Here is a 17508-nt window from a genome sequence, read left to right on the forward strand (position 1 = left end):
TTGATGAGCGCAGTCTACCAGCCAAATATGTTAAAATAATCTCAGATAATTTACGACTCATTTTTTAAGGACTAAAAACAACAAACAAAACTTTTGAGAAGTGTAGTGATTGGCTTTAATGTTAGTGTAATATTTAATGTTGAATTTGTATTATTAATGCAAGCATACATATGTATGTCTTTCATCCTTTCTTCATCATCACAAAAAACACTTTCTGTGTATTTTGTAATAATATTTTATATTTTTTATGTGCCAAGTACATACAGTCTCATTAATTTGCTACATATAAAAATATCATAATTTAACCATATAAAAATTATAGATAAATTATTTTTTATTTAAGTTTTTTTTTTATTTTATTTTTTTTTTTTTTTACATAAATATTTTTACATACATATGTATATACAAATATACCAGGAAGGCTTTACAGGTAAACCCTGTACGAATTTTACGAATTTTAACAATACGAATTTTGTATTCGATAAACAACCACAGAGACATCTATGGTGAGCAATATGGCGAAACCTAAGATATAACAATAACTAAAGGTTCGCAACAGAAAATTGGGAAGGAAACGCCAATTTTACAGGAATCGTTTCAATGAAAATCAGAAAAATTGGCAAATTCTGATAAGAAACGATCGACCTTGACATACCAAGGTCTGGCCTATAGCGAGACAGCGGGAATCGAACTCGTAACATCAAGTACGAGATTCAACTTGATGTTACGAGTTCAAATTCAACATTCACCACTAGACCACGCTACTGGTTTTATTTTTATGTACATATGTATGTACATATGTATTCTAAGATTGCATACACGAAAACGTTACGTTGGTTTCCTTCATTTTTCATGTTATATTTTTTTCATACGGAATATGTAAGTAAATATGTATGTATGTATTATATATACATTTTATCAAATTTGGTTTATATGGTATCATACATATATTTATGATATAAGCCAAAGTAAAATAGTACATATTTGAATACTCATCTCGAACTAATAATACATATTCGAATAAATAATACATATTTGAATACACATCTCGAACCTTTGATCTGGCCCAATCAAAGTATTCTATTATGAGATCAGACATTCGTAATTCGATTGAAAATCGATGTTGTGCTCTTTTTTATGTGGAGAAATGTTTCGGAGGTTAATTGGCTCGACTGCCGACAGTATTATATGCTTACCTGTGTATGTATGTGTATGTATAGCATTTATCTCTTTTATGTACATATATACTTACGTCATCTGAATTTTTCTGTTCCGCTTAGGTATAATTCGTTAGGTTTTAAATATGCCGACTTTCGTGCACAAAGGGCTCCGCGTTATTAAATCGAGTCTCCCGAATTTGCATAGCACGGTCATATTGTTGTTGTTGTTGTGTTGTTAAAGTTTTACGAATAAATTAAACGGATGAAATGTGTCCCGTTTCTCGTCTGACAGTCTCGTTCCACGGTCGACACACGTGTCACATTAATTTCCAAACCCGAATTTTGATTAAACGCCACCTGAGTAGAGTTTCCAGGTTGTAATTAAGTGCGGCACACGTACGTATATGTACTCTCGTATGTCATCCGATCATTTAGTGCGTGATGTTTCTTAAGAAAATACCATATGTAATATAATTATAGCAATAGTAATATGACGGTTTTTTTCCGATGGCAAATTCATTATTTTTTCGACCAAATTTTCCCTCTGTTTTTCCGTTGGTTTTTCTTTGATTGTCACCCAAAGCTTTTGATTTATTTGTTCGGCTTCGACTTTGGATAATTAGTGTGGGATTTTTTCTGGTTTTCTCCGGCCTCAGACCCAATCAAACAACACTTTAGCGCATCTTTGAATCGATGTGACGAGGGTCCTCATTCTACCCTTCTCTGGAAATAATAATCCGTTTTTATAGGGGATGGAAAAACTATCGAAGACCGATAAACGAAGGTCAACAGTCACTATTGAGGCTGTTCCAGTGGGTTGTGACACATGGGAAATAAAACGTTCAGAATACCAACGATTTTATTATTTCTTAAATTGCTATGTATTTCTTGATGCTAATAATGATTTTAAAACATTGAATATATGAGCTGTTTTTTTTTTAATTTTAAGTCATTAAAATTTTTATGATACTAGGCAACTTTGCTCGGGCGGATGAAAATTGAGAAAAAAATCTTTAAAAGTCTGAGACCCCTACTAAAAGTTGTCTACGTTCTAATATACATACATACATATGGTGTCCGAATACTGTGGATTTGCATTGCGAGCGAACATATGTACATATTTATGTATATACAAAAATTATTTTTTTAGATGAAATGTCGTGTTTTCTTCTTTTTGTTGACATCTATTTTCATGCAATTTATATTTCAATCTTATTTGAAGTCTATTATTATTAATTTTTTATGGCAACAAATAATATGGTCAGTAACTTTACCAAAAATTTAGTGACAATAATGTACTGTAGGTACACGGATAAAAAGAACATTCAAAAAAAGGTCATTAAACCGCTTTTTGTTGTATTGGTCGCTGACTGCCTGACAAACAGAAAATAGTCAAGAAGTCAGTGACCACTAATATAAATTACTGATCATTGAGAGTCAAGAGATTGAAATGACAATAGACGAGTGATATGGCAAAAATAATGGATGAAAGATGAACAAAAGATGTGCTGAAATGCTATCCGAAAGAATTAAATATGCTGAACGGAAAGGCGCAAGGAAGATGAGGGGATGAAATTTAAATTTGAGATGAGATATGTAGATGACAGTTTCGCAAAACAAAGACGAATGGAAGCGTGTTGGAGAAGTCTCCATCCAGCAGTAGATGGTGAATGGGTGTTAATAATGATGATGATATTATTCGTTTTTTGATTTGTACTCTGATTAACCTAATTGATAGTAAAATTATCACATTTTTAATTTAAAATATTGAAATGATTCAAAATTAACATTCATTGAAATCGAGCTTACAAATAACGATTCCAATTGTGTGGCTTACAGTTAAATTACTTTCGATTGGCACATTTTATGATTTTATATTTACGTTTTTATGTAAATTAGTTGATTATTGGATTTCGCTTGTTTATTTGTTCAGATGATTATTTTATGCTAATAATTCCATGCATTTTTTGATATGTTGATTTATTAATATATATATCAATACGTAGACATAGCAACTACATATACTTACGTATATTTATAATACGATGTGAAATATTGTGACTACGATGTGATGCGCGGAAACATTGCAATATACATATTTTTTAAGCGACATCACGAACATCCACGAGGATTTAATCAAACTTTCGTGCAGTTTTACATTCGAAACTAGATCTTCGTTTGAAAAACTTCTAACGACTTTATTTTACGATTTTTAATCTAAACTTGCACATCACACGTTAAATCGCGCAGTTCATTTGCTAGGTACACTTTGAGTGGGTAGACACTGTGGGGGGACGCAAAGGAATGCATACAGTGACCGTTGGGCGAAACTGCATTTTGCACATGCACTCGTTTATCTTCTTCACTCTGTTTGACACTCCCTTGCAGATAAGAACGCGTGTTTGAAGCTTCACTTGCATTTGAGTGCACTCTAGGACGAGTTTGCCGCAGAGCTTCTCGCGCGTGTGATTGATGGCGCGTTTTAAAACAATTTCGCATTATTTATGTGTTGCCACAAATGTGTGTGTTGCCATCTCCACTCTCTGCGACATCTATTTTTCCTGGTATGGTCGTATTTGGCCCGACGCCAAGCCGTACTCCGGTTCAAAGCGCGTTAATGGAGCCTAGGCGTATATTCTTAACCAGACACTTAACACTCGGTTAGTGGAACTAATTAATTTTCGTGTTGCTCTTTATTTATTTTATTACCCCTTCTGGATCTGGAGGGTGTTTTAATTTATGTAACATTCGCTAATACCATAATTCTAATTGAAATTTAGCACGTAAGACGGTTAAATTACTGTTACTGTTAATCAAGTTGCGCCTACATCACTAATGAAATGTTTGTTTTTTTTGTTTCAGGTATGTACAGATGATGATTTTCACACTTAATCAGAAAATAGTAACGTTTTTATGTAAGCAAGTTTTTTAATATTTCTAAGATTTTAATTTTCTATAATTTGATATACAACATCAATCTGGTTTAAAATCAGTTTGGATATTATTTCACCTTTAAATAAAAAACAAATAAATATGAATTAAAATTTGTATGATTAATCTTTGTAGTATGTGCATACGTTGACATACACATTTGTACATATTACATCATACATACATACATATTTAAAAGCAAAACATGGAAAAAAATCTTTTTTTTTTTATATTATATGTACGAAATTTAGAAAAAGAAAATTGACATCTTAATAATTAAGCGTTCCATTATTTTGTTTATCTGTAAATTATTTGCGATTTGCTTAACACATATTATGGGAAATATAAAAGTATAAAATAAAGTAATTCATAAACTGCTCTCTTATAAGAAATTTATGAAATCATTTCTTGTAAAGGAATGTATCATTGATATTATTATTTAGAAAATCATTGCTTAGACGCGTTTTCATATACATACATATGTACCAGTGGCGGGCGGTGACTTTTCAAACAAGGGATGCTGTCCCTTGTTTGAAAAAAAAAACCGACCAATTTATTTTTTAAAATTTAATTTTATTCTTCGTTCCTTTTTACAAAATTCATCGATAACCGCATCATAGAATTTTTTATTGTTTTTTAAATTTGACATTATTTTCTTTTCGATTGCAATTAAAGCAAGACCAGAGAGTCTTTCTTCACTTTGACTACTTCTGGTGAACGTTTTAATTCTTTTCATAGTCGAAAATGATCGTTCAGCCGATGCGCTCGTGGAAGGTATCGTACAAATTAATTGTATTAAACTAAATACTTGTTCCAAAACGTCTATTAGATCATCTTTCACAATTAATTCCTTTACGTCATTTATAGATTTCAAATGAAAATCTTGCGTTGAGTACATGTAAATTAATTCGCTTTTTAATTTCATAAAATCAAAGTATTTTCCATAAGTTAGGTGGAGTGATTTAAATAGGAAATCTGGAAAATTATTTTCATATTCTTTAAATTTTTTGACGTTAAAAAATTCGAGAAATTTTAAATTTTCGATATCTCGAAATCGATTGGTTGTATTTACTGAAAGAGTTTCTAAAATTTCAGAATAGTGAAGTTTATACGTTGTTTTCACATCTTCTTCACATTCAGCATATTTTCTTTTTCTATTAAAATTTTTAGTTATTACTTTGTTCCACAATGAATCAAAATCGTCTTTTTTGTTATCTAAATATTTTACAAATTTTTTAATTTCACTTACGCAATACGATATGTCAAAGGTTTTTTTTTGTAAAATTTCAAATAAAAAATCTGCCGAATTAAATATTGCAGAAAATAAATGCAAATTGAAATTGAATTCAAACTCTTTTAAATAACGATGAAGGACTTCAGCATTTATGACAGCATCAGTATCCCATTCGTCTTCGTCATTAATTATTTGATTAAATATTTCCATTAATTCTGTTTGATATTCTAATATCATATTTAAAATTTTGCTATTGTAGTTCCATCGTGTAGGGGCAGCAGTGGGAAATCGTTTTTTTATTTGACAATCGAGAAGGGAAATTCTTCTTGAAGACTTACAAAAAAAAGTTGAAAATGACAACATACGGCTGAAAAAACGTTTGCATCCGGATATATGTTTAACAGATTGCGACAAAACTAAATTCAATCTGTGAGCGTAACAATGGACAAATAAAGAATTAGGACAAATATCTCGAATTTTTCGTTGCACTCCATTATGCTCCCCGGACATTACAGCCGCTCCATCGTACGTTTGTGCAATTAATTTGTCCAAACAACCAAATTCTTCCAAGGTCTCACGTATGTGCTGAAAAAGAGCATTAGCTGTTCTATTGGGACTAACATCGACAAATCCAACAAATCTCTCCTGAATTTCATTATTTTCATCTACATATCTAAAAATAGTAGATAGCTGAGCTTTGCGACTGATATCTGTAGATTCGTCCACAATTATGGAAACAAATTTTGATGCACGTATTTCAGTTTTAATCTCATCTAGCAAGACTTTTGATATTGCGGATACCAAGTCATTTTGTATATGGTTCGATAGTCCAGTAAACACCGTAGAGTTATCTAAATGAGTTTTCAATTTTATGTCTGATTCACTCAACAGATACAGCAATTCAATATAATTCCCTCTATTTTCCGATTCCTGGTGCTCAAAATGTCCTCGTAAAGGTTGTTCTTGTTTTGCTAAAAAATAGATCGCGCTTATTAATTTCGACAAAATGTATCTATTTGCAGTAACTTCTTTGTTGTGCATTTCAATATTTGCTTTAAATTGAGCCCTTAAAAAATTTTCTATACGAGGTCCCTTTCCAAATTTTTTAAATTGAGCAGCAGAACATATGTGAGCTTGAGAACATTCATGTCTCTTGCGCGATTTACTTAAATTGTTTAGGTCAGAAAATCCAAATTTACTCCAGACATTCACTTCTTGAGAAAATAAAATACATGGCCAACAGAATAATTTCGTTAAGTGAGCACATCCACAAATCCATGAAATTTTTTCGTATGTTTCTGTGTTAAAATACCTTTTAAATGTTTTTGTTTTAGACTGAATATTTAATATTGGTGTGGGTTTGGGGCTCTTAACAATAATCTCCTTTTCATTAAATGGGAGAGAAGCAAATCTTCTTTTCAGCACATTTTCAATTAAACAATTGCAATTATTATTGATCTCGACGACAAGTCCACTCTCATTGTTATTTTCGATATCCATATTAAAGGCAATAATGAAAACTCGTAAGTAGTGGAACAGTAAACTAAAAATAAAGTTAGACGAAACTAATTTAAATGAAAACTTAATTCAAAAGTAAAAAATAACCAACTTACAGTATAAATGATTAACTTCGTCTAAAGAAATGAATCGGCTAGCTTTTTGATAAATAACTTGGGGCGTAGCGTGCGGAAATATCGATCAACAGCGGCTTCCAAGTGAAACTCAATAGATAAGCAAACAGAGAAACCGAATCCACCGTAGAGGTTAAACAAGTGTCAACGCGTCCGCGCGAATATGACAGCCTCATAGTGCGCATGCGCAAATGGGATCGGTCCGAACTCCGAATCCATGACGCGCGCGCACTTCACTCAGCGTCTACTCGCCAGCGTCACTCGCCTGTGGCCGGCCTATGCGAATGCGGCCTATGCGAATCCTTAATAAAAATTATCAAAAGATCCTATATAATGCATCATGTAACAAAAAACACGTGATATGTGAAATATATATCATATACTACATCATAATCACGTACATCACTAAGAATACATCGAAGCGAAATTCAAATATTTATTAAAAATACTCTTGGCTTTTTAAAGTTATAGGGGATGCGCCGCATCCACCGCATCCATGGACCGCACGCCACTGATATGTACATATCTTTACTGAAATATTTTAATATGTCGTATAAAATTCCGCCAAAGATACATTAATACTATTATTATAGTTAGATATTTTCATTTTTTTTAAAGATAAGTTTTTGTATATTTTCAGAGAAAGATTAAATATGTCGTTTAAAAAACTACATAAATGACACATAAGTATTGATAAATACATTATATATGAATTGTAAATATGTACATACGTATACATATATAGAATTGAGAATGTCCATGCTAAATTTGTTTTGAAACTTTACTAATGATGAAATTCAAATCTAGCCTAATATCTGAATTTTTTTTTTGATTTTAATTTTAAAACCTTTTTATATTGTTCATATGTACGATATCTGTAATACTCATCTTAAGTTTTAACAATCTTATTCTAATTGATAATAATTTAGTGATGATTAATTACTTTACATATTTTTTTCTTTTTTATTTGTAATATTACCTTATTTTAACATTAGTGTTTATTAAGGTATAGGTAATAGCCCAAAAACCTCTTTAAATTTAAATTTTATTAATAAAAAGGTAGGTAAATGTATGTAATATGAGTTTTTGATTCCACTACATATAATGTTGATGCGATTAGACGTGCTTCACCACCGTAGAATGTACTAGGTACACTCTTGACTCTAGAGAGGAGGAAAAACGTTATTCTCAAAGAGCGTTCTCGGATAGATCCAGGGCTGGCCCTCGAGTGTAGTAGTGGCGGTGGATAACCTCGTTTTGCATTTAGCCGCCCACCCTGTATCACTTTGGCCATAAAACATTCAGGGCGCCCGGGGCGGCTGCTTTCTCCCGCCTGTCGAACGTGCAACGTGCGCGGCCGCATTATTATTTATTTACGCGACCGCTACCCGTTCGCAAAGGGTCACCGTGGGCCGTTTTTCAGCCAGATTGCTCCGTTCGAATCCGTGGTTCACCATCACGTTGCCTTAACCCCTAGCGTGCTGAGATCCCTCGACTCCTCGTTACTTCGATGGACTTTCCGTGTGATATACACACCGGATAAATTTCGTTAACCTTTCCACCAGGCGACCATCTTCGCAGAATCCAGATTGAACCCATCTGACTAAACTTATAAATTATTAATTATAAATTATCACCGCGACAGCCTTGAAAACACACCAAAAAGTCCCCCTCAAATATGCAATGGTACAAATGAGGCCATTTTTAGGGGAGCTTCCCAGTCGAGAGCCGTGATTTTTTTTACGTATGAAAACACAATTGAAAATGTACATACAATGCACACATGTATGCAATATGCACGTTGTTACGTTATATTCGATACGTGGATTCATAAATATTTCGTATGCGATCGCGTCATTTTGAAATTTCGAAACCGGCGATAAATATTATTTACGAGTTGGTAGTATAGGCTTAGTGTTCGCACTAATGCAAACATGGGGAGCTATTAGTTGAATTTTCCGACGTTCAGGGATTTTCTGGTGAATCTGTTCGACTCGACTGTATTCACCTAATGGGAATATTGTATTCAATAATTAATAATGAACGATTACTGTTTAAATGTACTAGTGCAAATAAATTATTGATAGTTACACGTTGGGATTTATTCTATGAATATAATTTTATTTCCCTTTATGAATTATATTGTACGTGAAATTTAAATAACATACATAAATTATGTACAAATAATAATGTACAACATATAATATTATAATAAAATAAATAGGCTTGAAAATCTACATATTTGCTTTAAATAAAATATACAAGAATTTTTTTTTGGGTGTGTTAAATATTTTTTTTCTATAACATTAAAAGAAAATCTCGTGAACAAATATGTATGTACGTTTAATTGTAATTTTAACAACATACATACATTATGTACAAATAATGATGTTCAACATTTAATATTATAATAAAATAAATAGGCTTGAAAATCTACATATTTGTTTAAAAAAAAAACACAAGAGCCTTTGTTTAGATTAGTTAAATATTTTTTCTATATCATTAAAAGAAAATCTCGTGAACAAATATGTACGTATAATTTATAAATGTAATTATTATTACTTTTCAAGTATAATATATGTAACTGTACTTACATAACTCAGCCATATATGTATTTTTTAATTGGACACAATATGCGCGTTAATCTTTTACTATGGAGGTGTTTTTACTATAATATACATTTCATATTCAGTACAAATATTTTAATTTGGCAGTTGGAAAAAAATTTGGTAATACTTTTATATTTTTTTTTATCTAATGAAACAGTTCATTAATCTATTTTGAGAGACCATTTTTTTGTTTCGCTTAAATGTATTTGTGTATTCATTATTTCTTTTTGTCTTGAATGTTTAGATAGAACAATTTCCTCTTAAAAGAGCCACCGCAAAGTGACAGAGGACCACGAAAAAATAAATAAATACTGAATACAGAAGTACGTAACGAAATACAAAAAGTATCATTTTTAAAGAGGCTTTTATACTTTTTTAATCGGTCCAAGTTTTCCCTCGAAGCCGGTTCCGTTTTGTGGTTGTGTTTCTTCTTCGCAACAATAATACGTCCGGACAAAACGAAATTAGAGGAAAAGCAGGCACAATATAAATTAGTGAAAAGGGATAAAATGAAAAGAAAAAAAAACAGTAAATAAACCGCTTAGTCTGTTTGAAGGCGGGTCGATGCGGCTGTGTGTTAATTTTTTCAACCGTAGAAACTCGTTCGCTATTCCTTGGGAATAAATAGGTCTTAATGGATAATACGTGTAATTGAAAAACGGTACAACGTGATCTAAATTTAACACTTCATGGTGTCGGGTGCGTGGGAGGTGGGTGGGTGGGTGGGTGGCACGGGATTGATTGACCATCGTCCTCGGAAGGAAAATCTACTGCGGTATACATACATACATATGTATGTACATAGGTGTTTACGCTGAGACGCTCGGGAACCTATTGGATTCTTTTATCTTTATTAAGGGATTGTGCTTTTATCATTTCGGGGGTGTGTGGATGTGACCTCCGTGTCGGTCCATGGGGATGACGTTTCGGCGAAAGTAAAAAGGACCGGAAAATCTTTTTCCCCTTTCGAGCGCCGTAGATCGCTACGCTTTGGAGTCATCTTGGGACGTATCCTCTCAACCCACAGGGGATAAATACCGTATATAGCTATATATTTTTATTAAAAAATATACGAAAATGCGGTTTTTACACCGTAGAAACAAAAAACACATTATATGCGCAACGTAATGCTATTGTAATAAGCTTGGAAATATATTTTGTATGGTGATGTATTAGTGTATTGTATTACATACATATGCTATACAACAATGTGTTTCAACGGCTACGCATTGAATTCCGTTTTCATTCTCACCATCAGATTTAATCTTGATATATGTTTGTCTATAATTTATATATTGTACAATAATTAAACTACGTTACTATCAGATAGTATTAAGCATTTCCTGAGTTTCGAGTTCGAAATTCAATTGGAACGTTATCTGTTATTATTTCATATATGTATGTTATTAACACGTATGGATGTATGTGTGTAAGTATGCAAATATGTAGAAAATTAGTATGATAAGAAGCTTTCCTATAAATATGTATCGTAAAAAATTCAGATTTAGTTTTAATATAAATAAAAATAGTTTATAATTGAGTCACTCCCATAAAAATAATATATCCCATTAAATAAAGTAAAATTTATCTAGTGTTCATAGATTGTACTATATGTACATATACTTTTGTGCCAGTTTAATATTCATTTGAACGATGTAAAAGTTGTAAAAAAATAATGTAATATAGGTATAAAGATTATATTTCAAGCCATTCAAATGAATTGGATTCCTTATACATATGTAGGTGCATATATTCACGTTAACAATACAGTTTTTTCACAATTACATATGTATATTCTGTGTTTTCTCTGTATACATTGCATAGAAACGATTTATTGTTTAACGTACATTTCAATTTGAAATAGCCAAAAATAAATAAAACTTTTTTTAATTAAGGTTTGTTAAAAGGGAACGTCGAACACAATAAGCTTTCGAATGACGTCGGAAGATGTCAAGGTTTTAATTGAATTATCCTCCTTTTTTCCGTACGTTCTCCCTCCTGCACACCGCTTTTCAAATAAAGCCCTCGATGCATTTGTACGTTCAACTGGGGTGGATTTATACAGGGGTTGAATCGATTGTACGGCAGTATTGTATGTTCAGGATATAACGGACAACGCCAGATAGAACAAACACTGTGTCAGGTTTGGTGTCCGTCCATCTGTAAAAATAATAAACTGTAAGTAACGTGCACAGGGCTTTTGTTGTCAAACTCGATGATATTGACGGTTAACCTTTTAAATGCGGTGACGTACGAGTATTTAGCTTTTTAGCCCGTTCCAATGAATTGCGCCGTGTTTTTATACTGCACGTTGTTCACTTAAAATTTATGTTCAGTTTTTTGCAATAAAACATTATATGCATATATCATATAATACATACATATAAGTTATACAGTCGGTGAAAGAATCGTAAAGCTAGTTATGTCAAGCTGAAGTAAAGATAGTGAACTATCTATGTATGTACATACATACATACATATGTACGTATATCGCTGTAACAAATTTAGGCTTAACTTGAATTTATATGTAAAAAGGATGACTCACGTTTCAGCTTCTATCATAAAATATATTGTAATATAAAAAAGCGCGTGTGAATAAAGAAAAATATATTGAGACTGTGGTATATAGATACTGTATGCGCATACGTTACAGTACCGCGTAGATGTGAAAATGTACAAGTTCACGAGATAAAATGTTCGTGTTTCACAAAGGAAACGTCTTAATTCAGTTATCGTGTAAAGATTCCATTCTCTTGCGTTTCTTCTACATCATATGTACGATATGATGTGTATACACGATGTAAAAAATGTATATAATATGTGATGTGAAATAAGAAAACCCAGTGACGTGCAGTGAAAAGCGCGCACAATGAAAGAGGGTACAAATGTATATACATATGTACATACAAATGTTCATACGTTCGGTTTTCATTGTGGTTTGGATTATTTTTGTCTGCAGTTGCATTCATATGCCATATGCACGTTGCAGCTCAGATAACTTCTACAGAGCCAGGATTTGCTAGCTGGAGCGTCGGGCTGTCCATTGCAGAAACCCTGATTGTCCAGCTAACTTTAAAAGCTCATTGACAGGTCTCTGCGATGTTAACTTTGAATTTAGCTCAACTACAATTAACATATGTTCCATACATATAATCAATTGTTATGCCTTAACATACGATGCAATATTCAAAATTGTTTTTTGGTGAGTTAAGATACTTATGTATGTATGTGTATATATATATATATATATATATATATATATATATATATATATATATATATATATATATATATATTATTTTTTTATTTTTATTTATTATATCCAATTCGATAGATATATCGTCTTTCTTCATTTTGTTTTCGTTTCTCTCTTCTTTTCTTTCATAATTTTTTCTCTATCTTAGACAACGATTTTTCTTATACTCTTTGATAGTCGACCGAGATGAAATAGGGAGAACTTGTTACACAGAATAAGGATAACTAGGACCGTGGTGAGCTCGTGGGAATATGGAAAAAATATATTGTATATATTATGTATATGAGAGAAGCATTGATATATGTAGATAAGTGTTTCAGAATAGTATTCTTACATTTTCTTTCATAAAAAAACTTCATTGCAAAAGTATGTTTTTATATTAAACCAGCTGCACCCGGCATGCATTGCAATGCCACAATAACCCATGCAATTCTCTTTCCCGAGTTAAAGTCGTGGTAATCTGACGTATCCATAGTTTATCAGCGGAATAACGCAGACAGCGAACACATTTGAAATTATTCAATTAATTGTTTTTTCTACCCTAACAACGCAGGTGGAGATGCAAACACACTTGAAATTTTTGCGTTAAAATGCACTCATTCCCGTTTTTGGGTGATTTTTTTTTACAGAAACCATCACGGTATGTACACACAATAACTCCTGTAAAACTTTACACAAATTCATGTCGAAGTTTATTCAATAGATACAGAAATTACTTTTCTTCTAATTACTTACAAATGTACATGCAGTTTCTTTTATAATAGTTTCTGTAATAACACAAACCGTCTTCGTAGGCAAATAAAATTCCAATATGTATATTTATAAAAGTCTTGAAAATAATCTTGAGAGGTTTCCCAATCGATTTGTAGAAAACTCGTAGTGGACTTCCAACAATAATATGCAACGAATAATTTAAATACGTGGAAAAGTTTAAAGTTTATTCCAAAAGAGGGAAAGATGCGCATCCAGTTGTTGGCTTTGCACCCAACGTTTTGCTAAACAACTTGCAGTTGTGAACTTATTTACATTTATATGTAATTATGCAAATATTTCTCTACGTTCGTTACCCGAAGAATTCAATTTTCCATGTTGAAATACCACACGTGTCGTAACCACTCACAAAAACGTATCTTTACAGAACGTGCTTTATATTTTTGCATTCAAAATATTTATCATTTGAATGTTATCGAATACTAGGAATGAAATTCACACTCGAGTATGTACAATTACAATTTGTTTCTTTCGATTGCGGTCTTTGTGTATCCTTTTGATTCGTATCGCATTTCATTAAAAAGTATTAGGTATGAAATCGGATATTAAAATTAAAATTGAATGATTGAAAAGGAAAGAGATCGTTAATTAAATAAATTATCGTAATAGTATGTTCCTGCTATTTTTAAAGCTTTTATTTAATTTTTAAACATAAAAAAAAGTCAAATTAATAATGTGATCATTAAAAACAGCTTCTTCTTCACAGTAATGTTTTTTAAATATTCTCCATTTGTTAAATATTTATATGGTTACTTGAGTTTGTTTCTGAATGGCTGAAAGTGAAACAAGAAACTTTAGATACATATGTAATATATATGTACATATGTTCAAATTTCACTGTGCAAATATTGAATTTTATGCTCAACTTGTTGTCTGTAGTTATATATATATATATATATATATATATATATATAAATCGTCCAGATTCGAATATCAAGACTCGTTTAACGTCGAAACGGAGCAATAATATGTACATGTATACGATATTAAAATGTAGTTTGAAACAGTTAACCGAAATAGTTGTAAAACATACAGCTAGAAGACGAATAGCCCAAACAATCTTTTGACAATGGGCGTTTCGCCGTATCTCGAGCGATAGTTTTGTTTCGGAAAAGTTGTCGGTTTGCGTTTGTGTTTCGACTGAAGTTTCCACGCTGAAAATCTGTATAGAATTGGACCCGGAACAACCGGAGGGATCTTCGTTCATCTTGTTGCGGTATCGATTTGACAATTACACGCTGTTTAACCGAGTCGAAGATAAGTTTTACAACGTCGTAAATTAATCCCCGTCGCCGTTTCTTCCCCTCTCTCGTGTAGATATGTTAGTATATTTGCTTAAGTTTCCCATATACCACAAATATAATAATCATTATCTAAGACCAAAATTTACGCACCCTTATACATAATAAATAATTCAGCATATCATAATGCACATACATATATACGCAATAAATCTGTCTGCAGTACTTGCGCACAATGTTTACATAACTGCCATTAAATGCTTAACAAAGACTCATATGTACTTACATATAATATTTTGTACTTTAAATGTTTAGTCTACATAGATTAGGGCTGCTATAACTGCCAAAACTGTCAACTGGTACGCTTGGGAATTGAATGATAGAAGGCAGAGTCGAAAAACTCAGGATTTCAACTACAAACATAAATTTGCAGTTTTATTTGAATATTTTAAGCTCGCGATTTATTTAAGCTAAGCTATGACAACATTTTTGTTAATTAGTATCACCGGAAAAGGGGGTGCATAAAGGAAGCGCTAGAATGGTACCCGAAAGAATGTAAAACGGTGAAAATAATGTAAAACGGTCGCAAGGAAAATGGGTTGACAAAATTATAAATATGAGTGTGATGATGATTTTGGCACCCCTAGATTTAGAAGTCCGGGAGTGTCGATCCCTTCGCACGGCTCTATGTATTGTGTCATGCACGCTTAATTTTTTCTACGGTGAAAAGGTTACACGGTAAAATGTTCACGGTAAAAAGGTCATACAGTGAAATGAGCGCTGAGACTAGCATGCGGTTGGCTCTGGCGACTCTCAATTTGCACTTGTTCTTGAAACCCAGCCACCTTTACACCTTTCATTTTCACACTTACTTGTTTTTGTCTGTCTGACTGACTGCTGACAACTGACTGCTATTTAAATCACTCGCGGGGATACAGATCTATAAACCGTGACATGTCCCGGTCCAAAAGTCAATTCGTATACATATGTATGTACATACACAGATATTGTATATCTATTTTTGAATTTTTATTGAATTTTAAGTTTGTAGATGCCGTACCAATTCAGGTTTTTCCTTCCAAGATTATTTATGTGGAATACATAAAATACCTTGAAATGAAAAAATTGAACTATTCCGCATGTAAAATCTTAAAATTCGATACAAATTCAAAAATTGACACACAATATCTGTGCACCAAGCCTAACGTCAAAAATATTATTCGTGTAACTATTTTGAAGTGTAAACTATTATAGGCAAGGTAAATTCATATATGATGTACTGTACATGCGTTTTTATTTGATACGTTTGATAATTTCCATTTAGCATATCTTCCATAATAGCATAATTTCCATTTAACATATTATTTGATACGTTTGATAATTCCCATTTAACCTTGGGGTAGTTCCTGTCATGTATCATATGGTAATGTGTGTAAAAATAAAATATGTGGATTAGAAGAACAGACGAGGTGTGTGACGATCGTGACGCATACATATCTATACGATGTGAAATTCATTAAACAAAAGTTTCGTGCGGATGTGGAGTGATATACTGCATGTTACTTAATTGGAAATATTTATTGATTCGGCGGCTAAAAGGTTTTGATATCGTTCGAAAAACTTTATCATAGGAAGTAGCGACGAGAAAATTAATAGGGTGGCACTCTGGAAAAGTTTTTCGACTCTCTTTTCGATCTCGCGACGAGTTTCCGGGAAACTTTCCGCTAAACCGTCGTAATTAGTATCGATGCGACATTTATTAATATCGGATATGATTTTTCCGTTCGATATATAATATTCACACTCTCTTGTGTGTACGTACATACATACTATGTCTGTATACTCACATCGATCCTGATTGACAGGATTGCTTGCAGCGACGTGACAGTGATGAATTATTCAAATGGATATCACAGAAGCGAGCGTCTCTTCTCTCGTCGACGTCTCATTTTTGCCCGTCGACATTTATGCGAGTTGTGCGTCACGTAGATTTCATTCATAAACGTCACATATTATTAATTCTACGCTAGCGTAGACATGTGATATGTGCAGTCGATGTATAAATATAACGTACCTCATTTGCGAGGAAACACACGAAATTCGCAATACAGTGATTATCATACTAGCGATGACATAATTTCGTCTGCCGATATCGTATTTCTATCGGAAACCTATCATTTATTATATTAACCTGGGTGGGTATTTTTATCATAATTTCTTTATCCCCTTAATCCATCCGTCTCTTATAAGAGATTCGCTATATAGTACGTATGCAGTAAATAATATGATTGGTTTCACTCAATTAGTTTTTCTAATTGGTTCGTCAATGTAACTTATTGAGGCTTTTTCATTATGTTATTCGTTTTGATACATCTTATTTACAATGGCTTAACGAGTGATCTACATTGTTTCCCAGTAGAGGTAGAGGGTTCTATTTACCGGCCGGAATCGAGTAATTATTCGATTTACATACATAGAATTTGCCATTTTATCTCATTTAATTTTTGTGACGGATCCATCAAAACAAATCAGCACCCCCCTCCCCCCTTATGTTTCTCGCAAATTCATCGCAAATCTGAATTTGTTGTTTGTTAAACGTACATATGTATGTTTGTATCAATGGCGCGCCGTCCATGGATGCTGCGCATCCCTTAAAATTTAAATTATGTCAAAAA

General features: G+C 32.5%; 2 protein-coding genes across 3 annotated transcripts in view; one reads left to right on the forward strand and one right to left on the reverse strand.

The window, feature by feature from the left end:
• LOC143910245 (zinc finger MYM-type protein 1-like) overlaps positions 1-17508 on the reverse strand; it is a 727250-nt gene that overhangs the window by 585054 nt on the left and 124688 nt on the right. The window contains exon 3 of the mRNA XM_077428634.1: positions 4566-6296. Coding sequence (XP_077284760.1) covers positions 4645-6296 — 1652 coding nt within the window. The 3' untranslated portion in view covers positions 4566-4644. The remainder of the gene's footprint in view (positions 1-4565; positions 6297-17508) is intronic.
• The window catches only part of Fur2 (furin-like protease 2), a 546777-nt gene that overhangs the window by 308627 nt on the left and 220642 nt on the right, over positions 1-17508 (forward strand). The window lies entirely within an intron of this gene.

The sequence above is a fragment of the Arctopsyche grandis genome, chromosome 4 (assembly GCF_051622035.1).
Source record: "Arctopsyche grandis isolate Sample6627 chromosome 4, ASM5162203v2, whole genome shotgun sequence".
Taxonomy (NCBI): domain Eukaryota; kingdom Metazoa; phylum Arthropoda; class Insecta; order Trichoptera; family Hydropsychidae; genus Arctopsyche; species Arctopsyche grandis.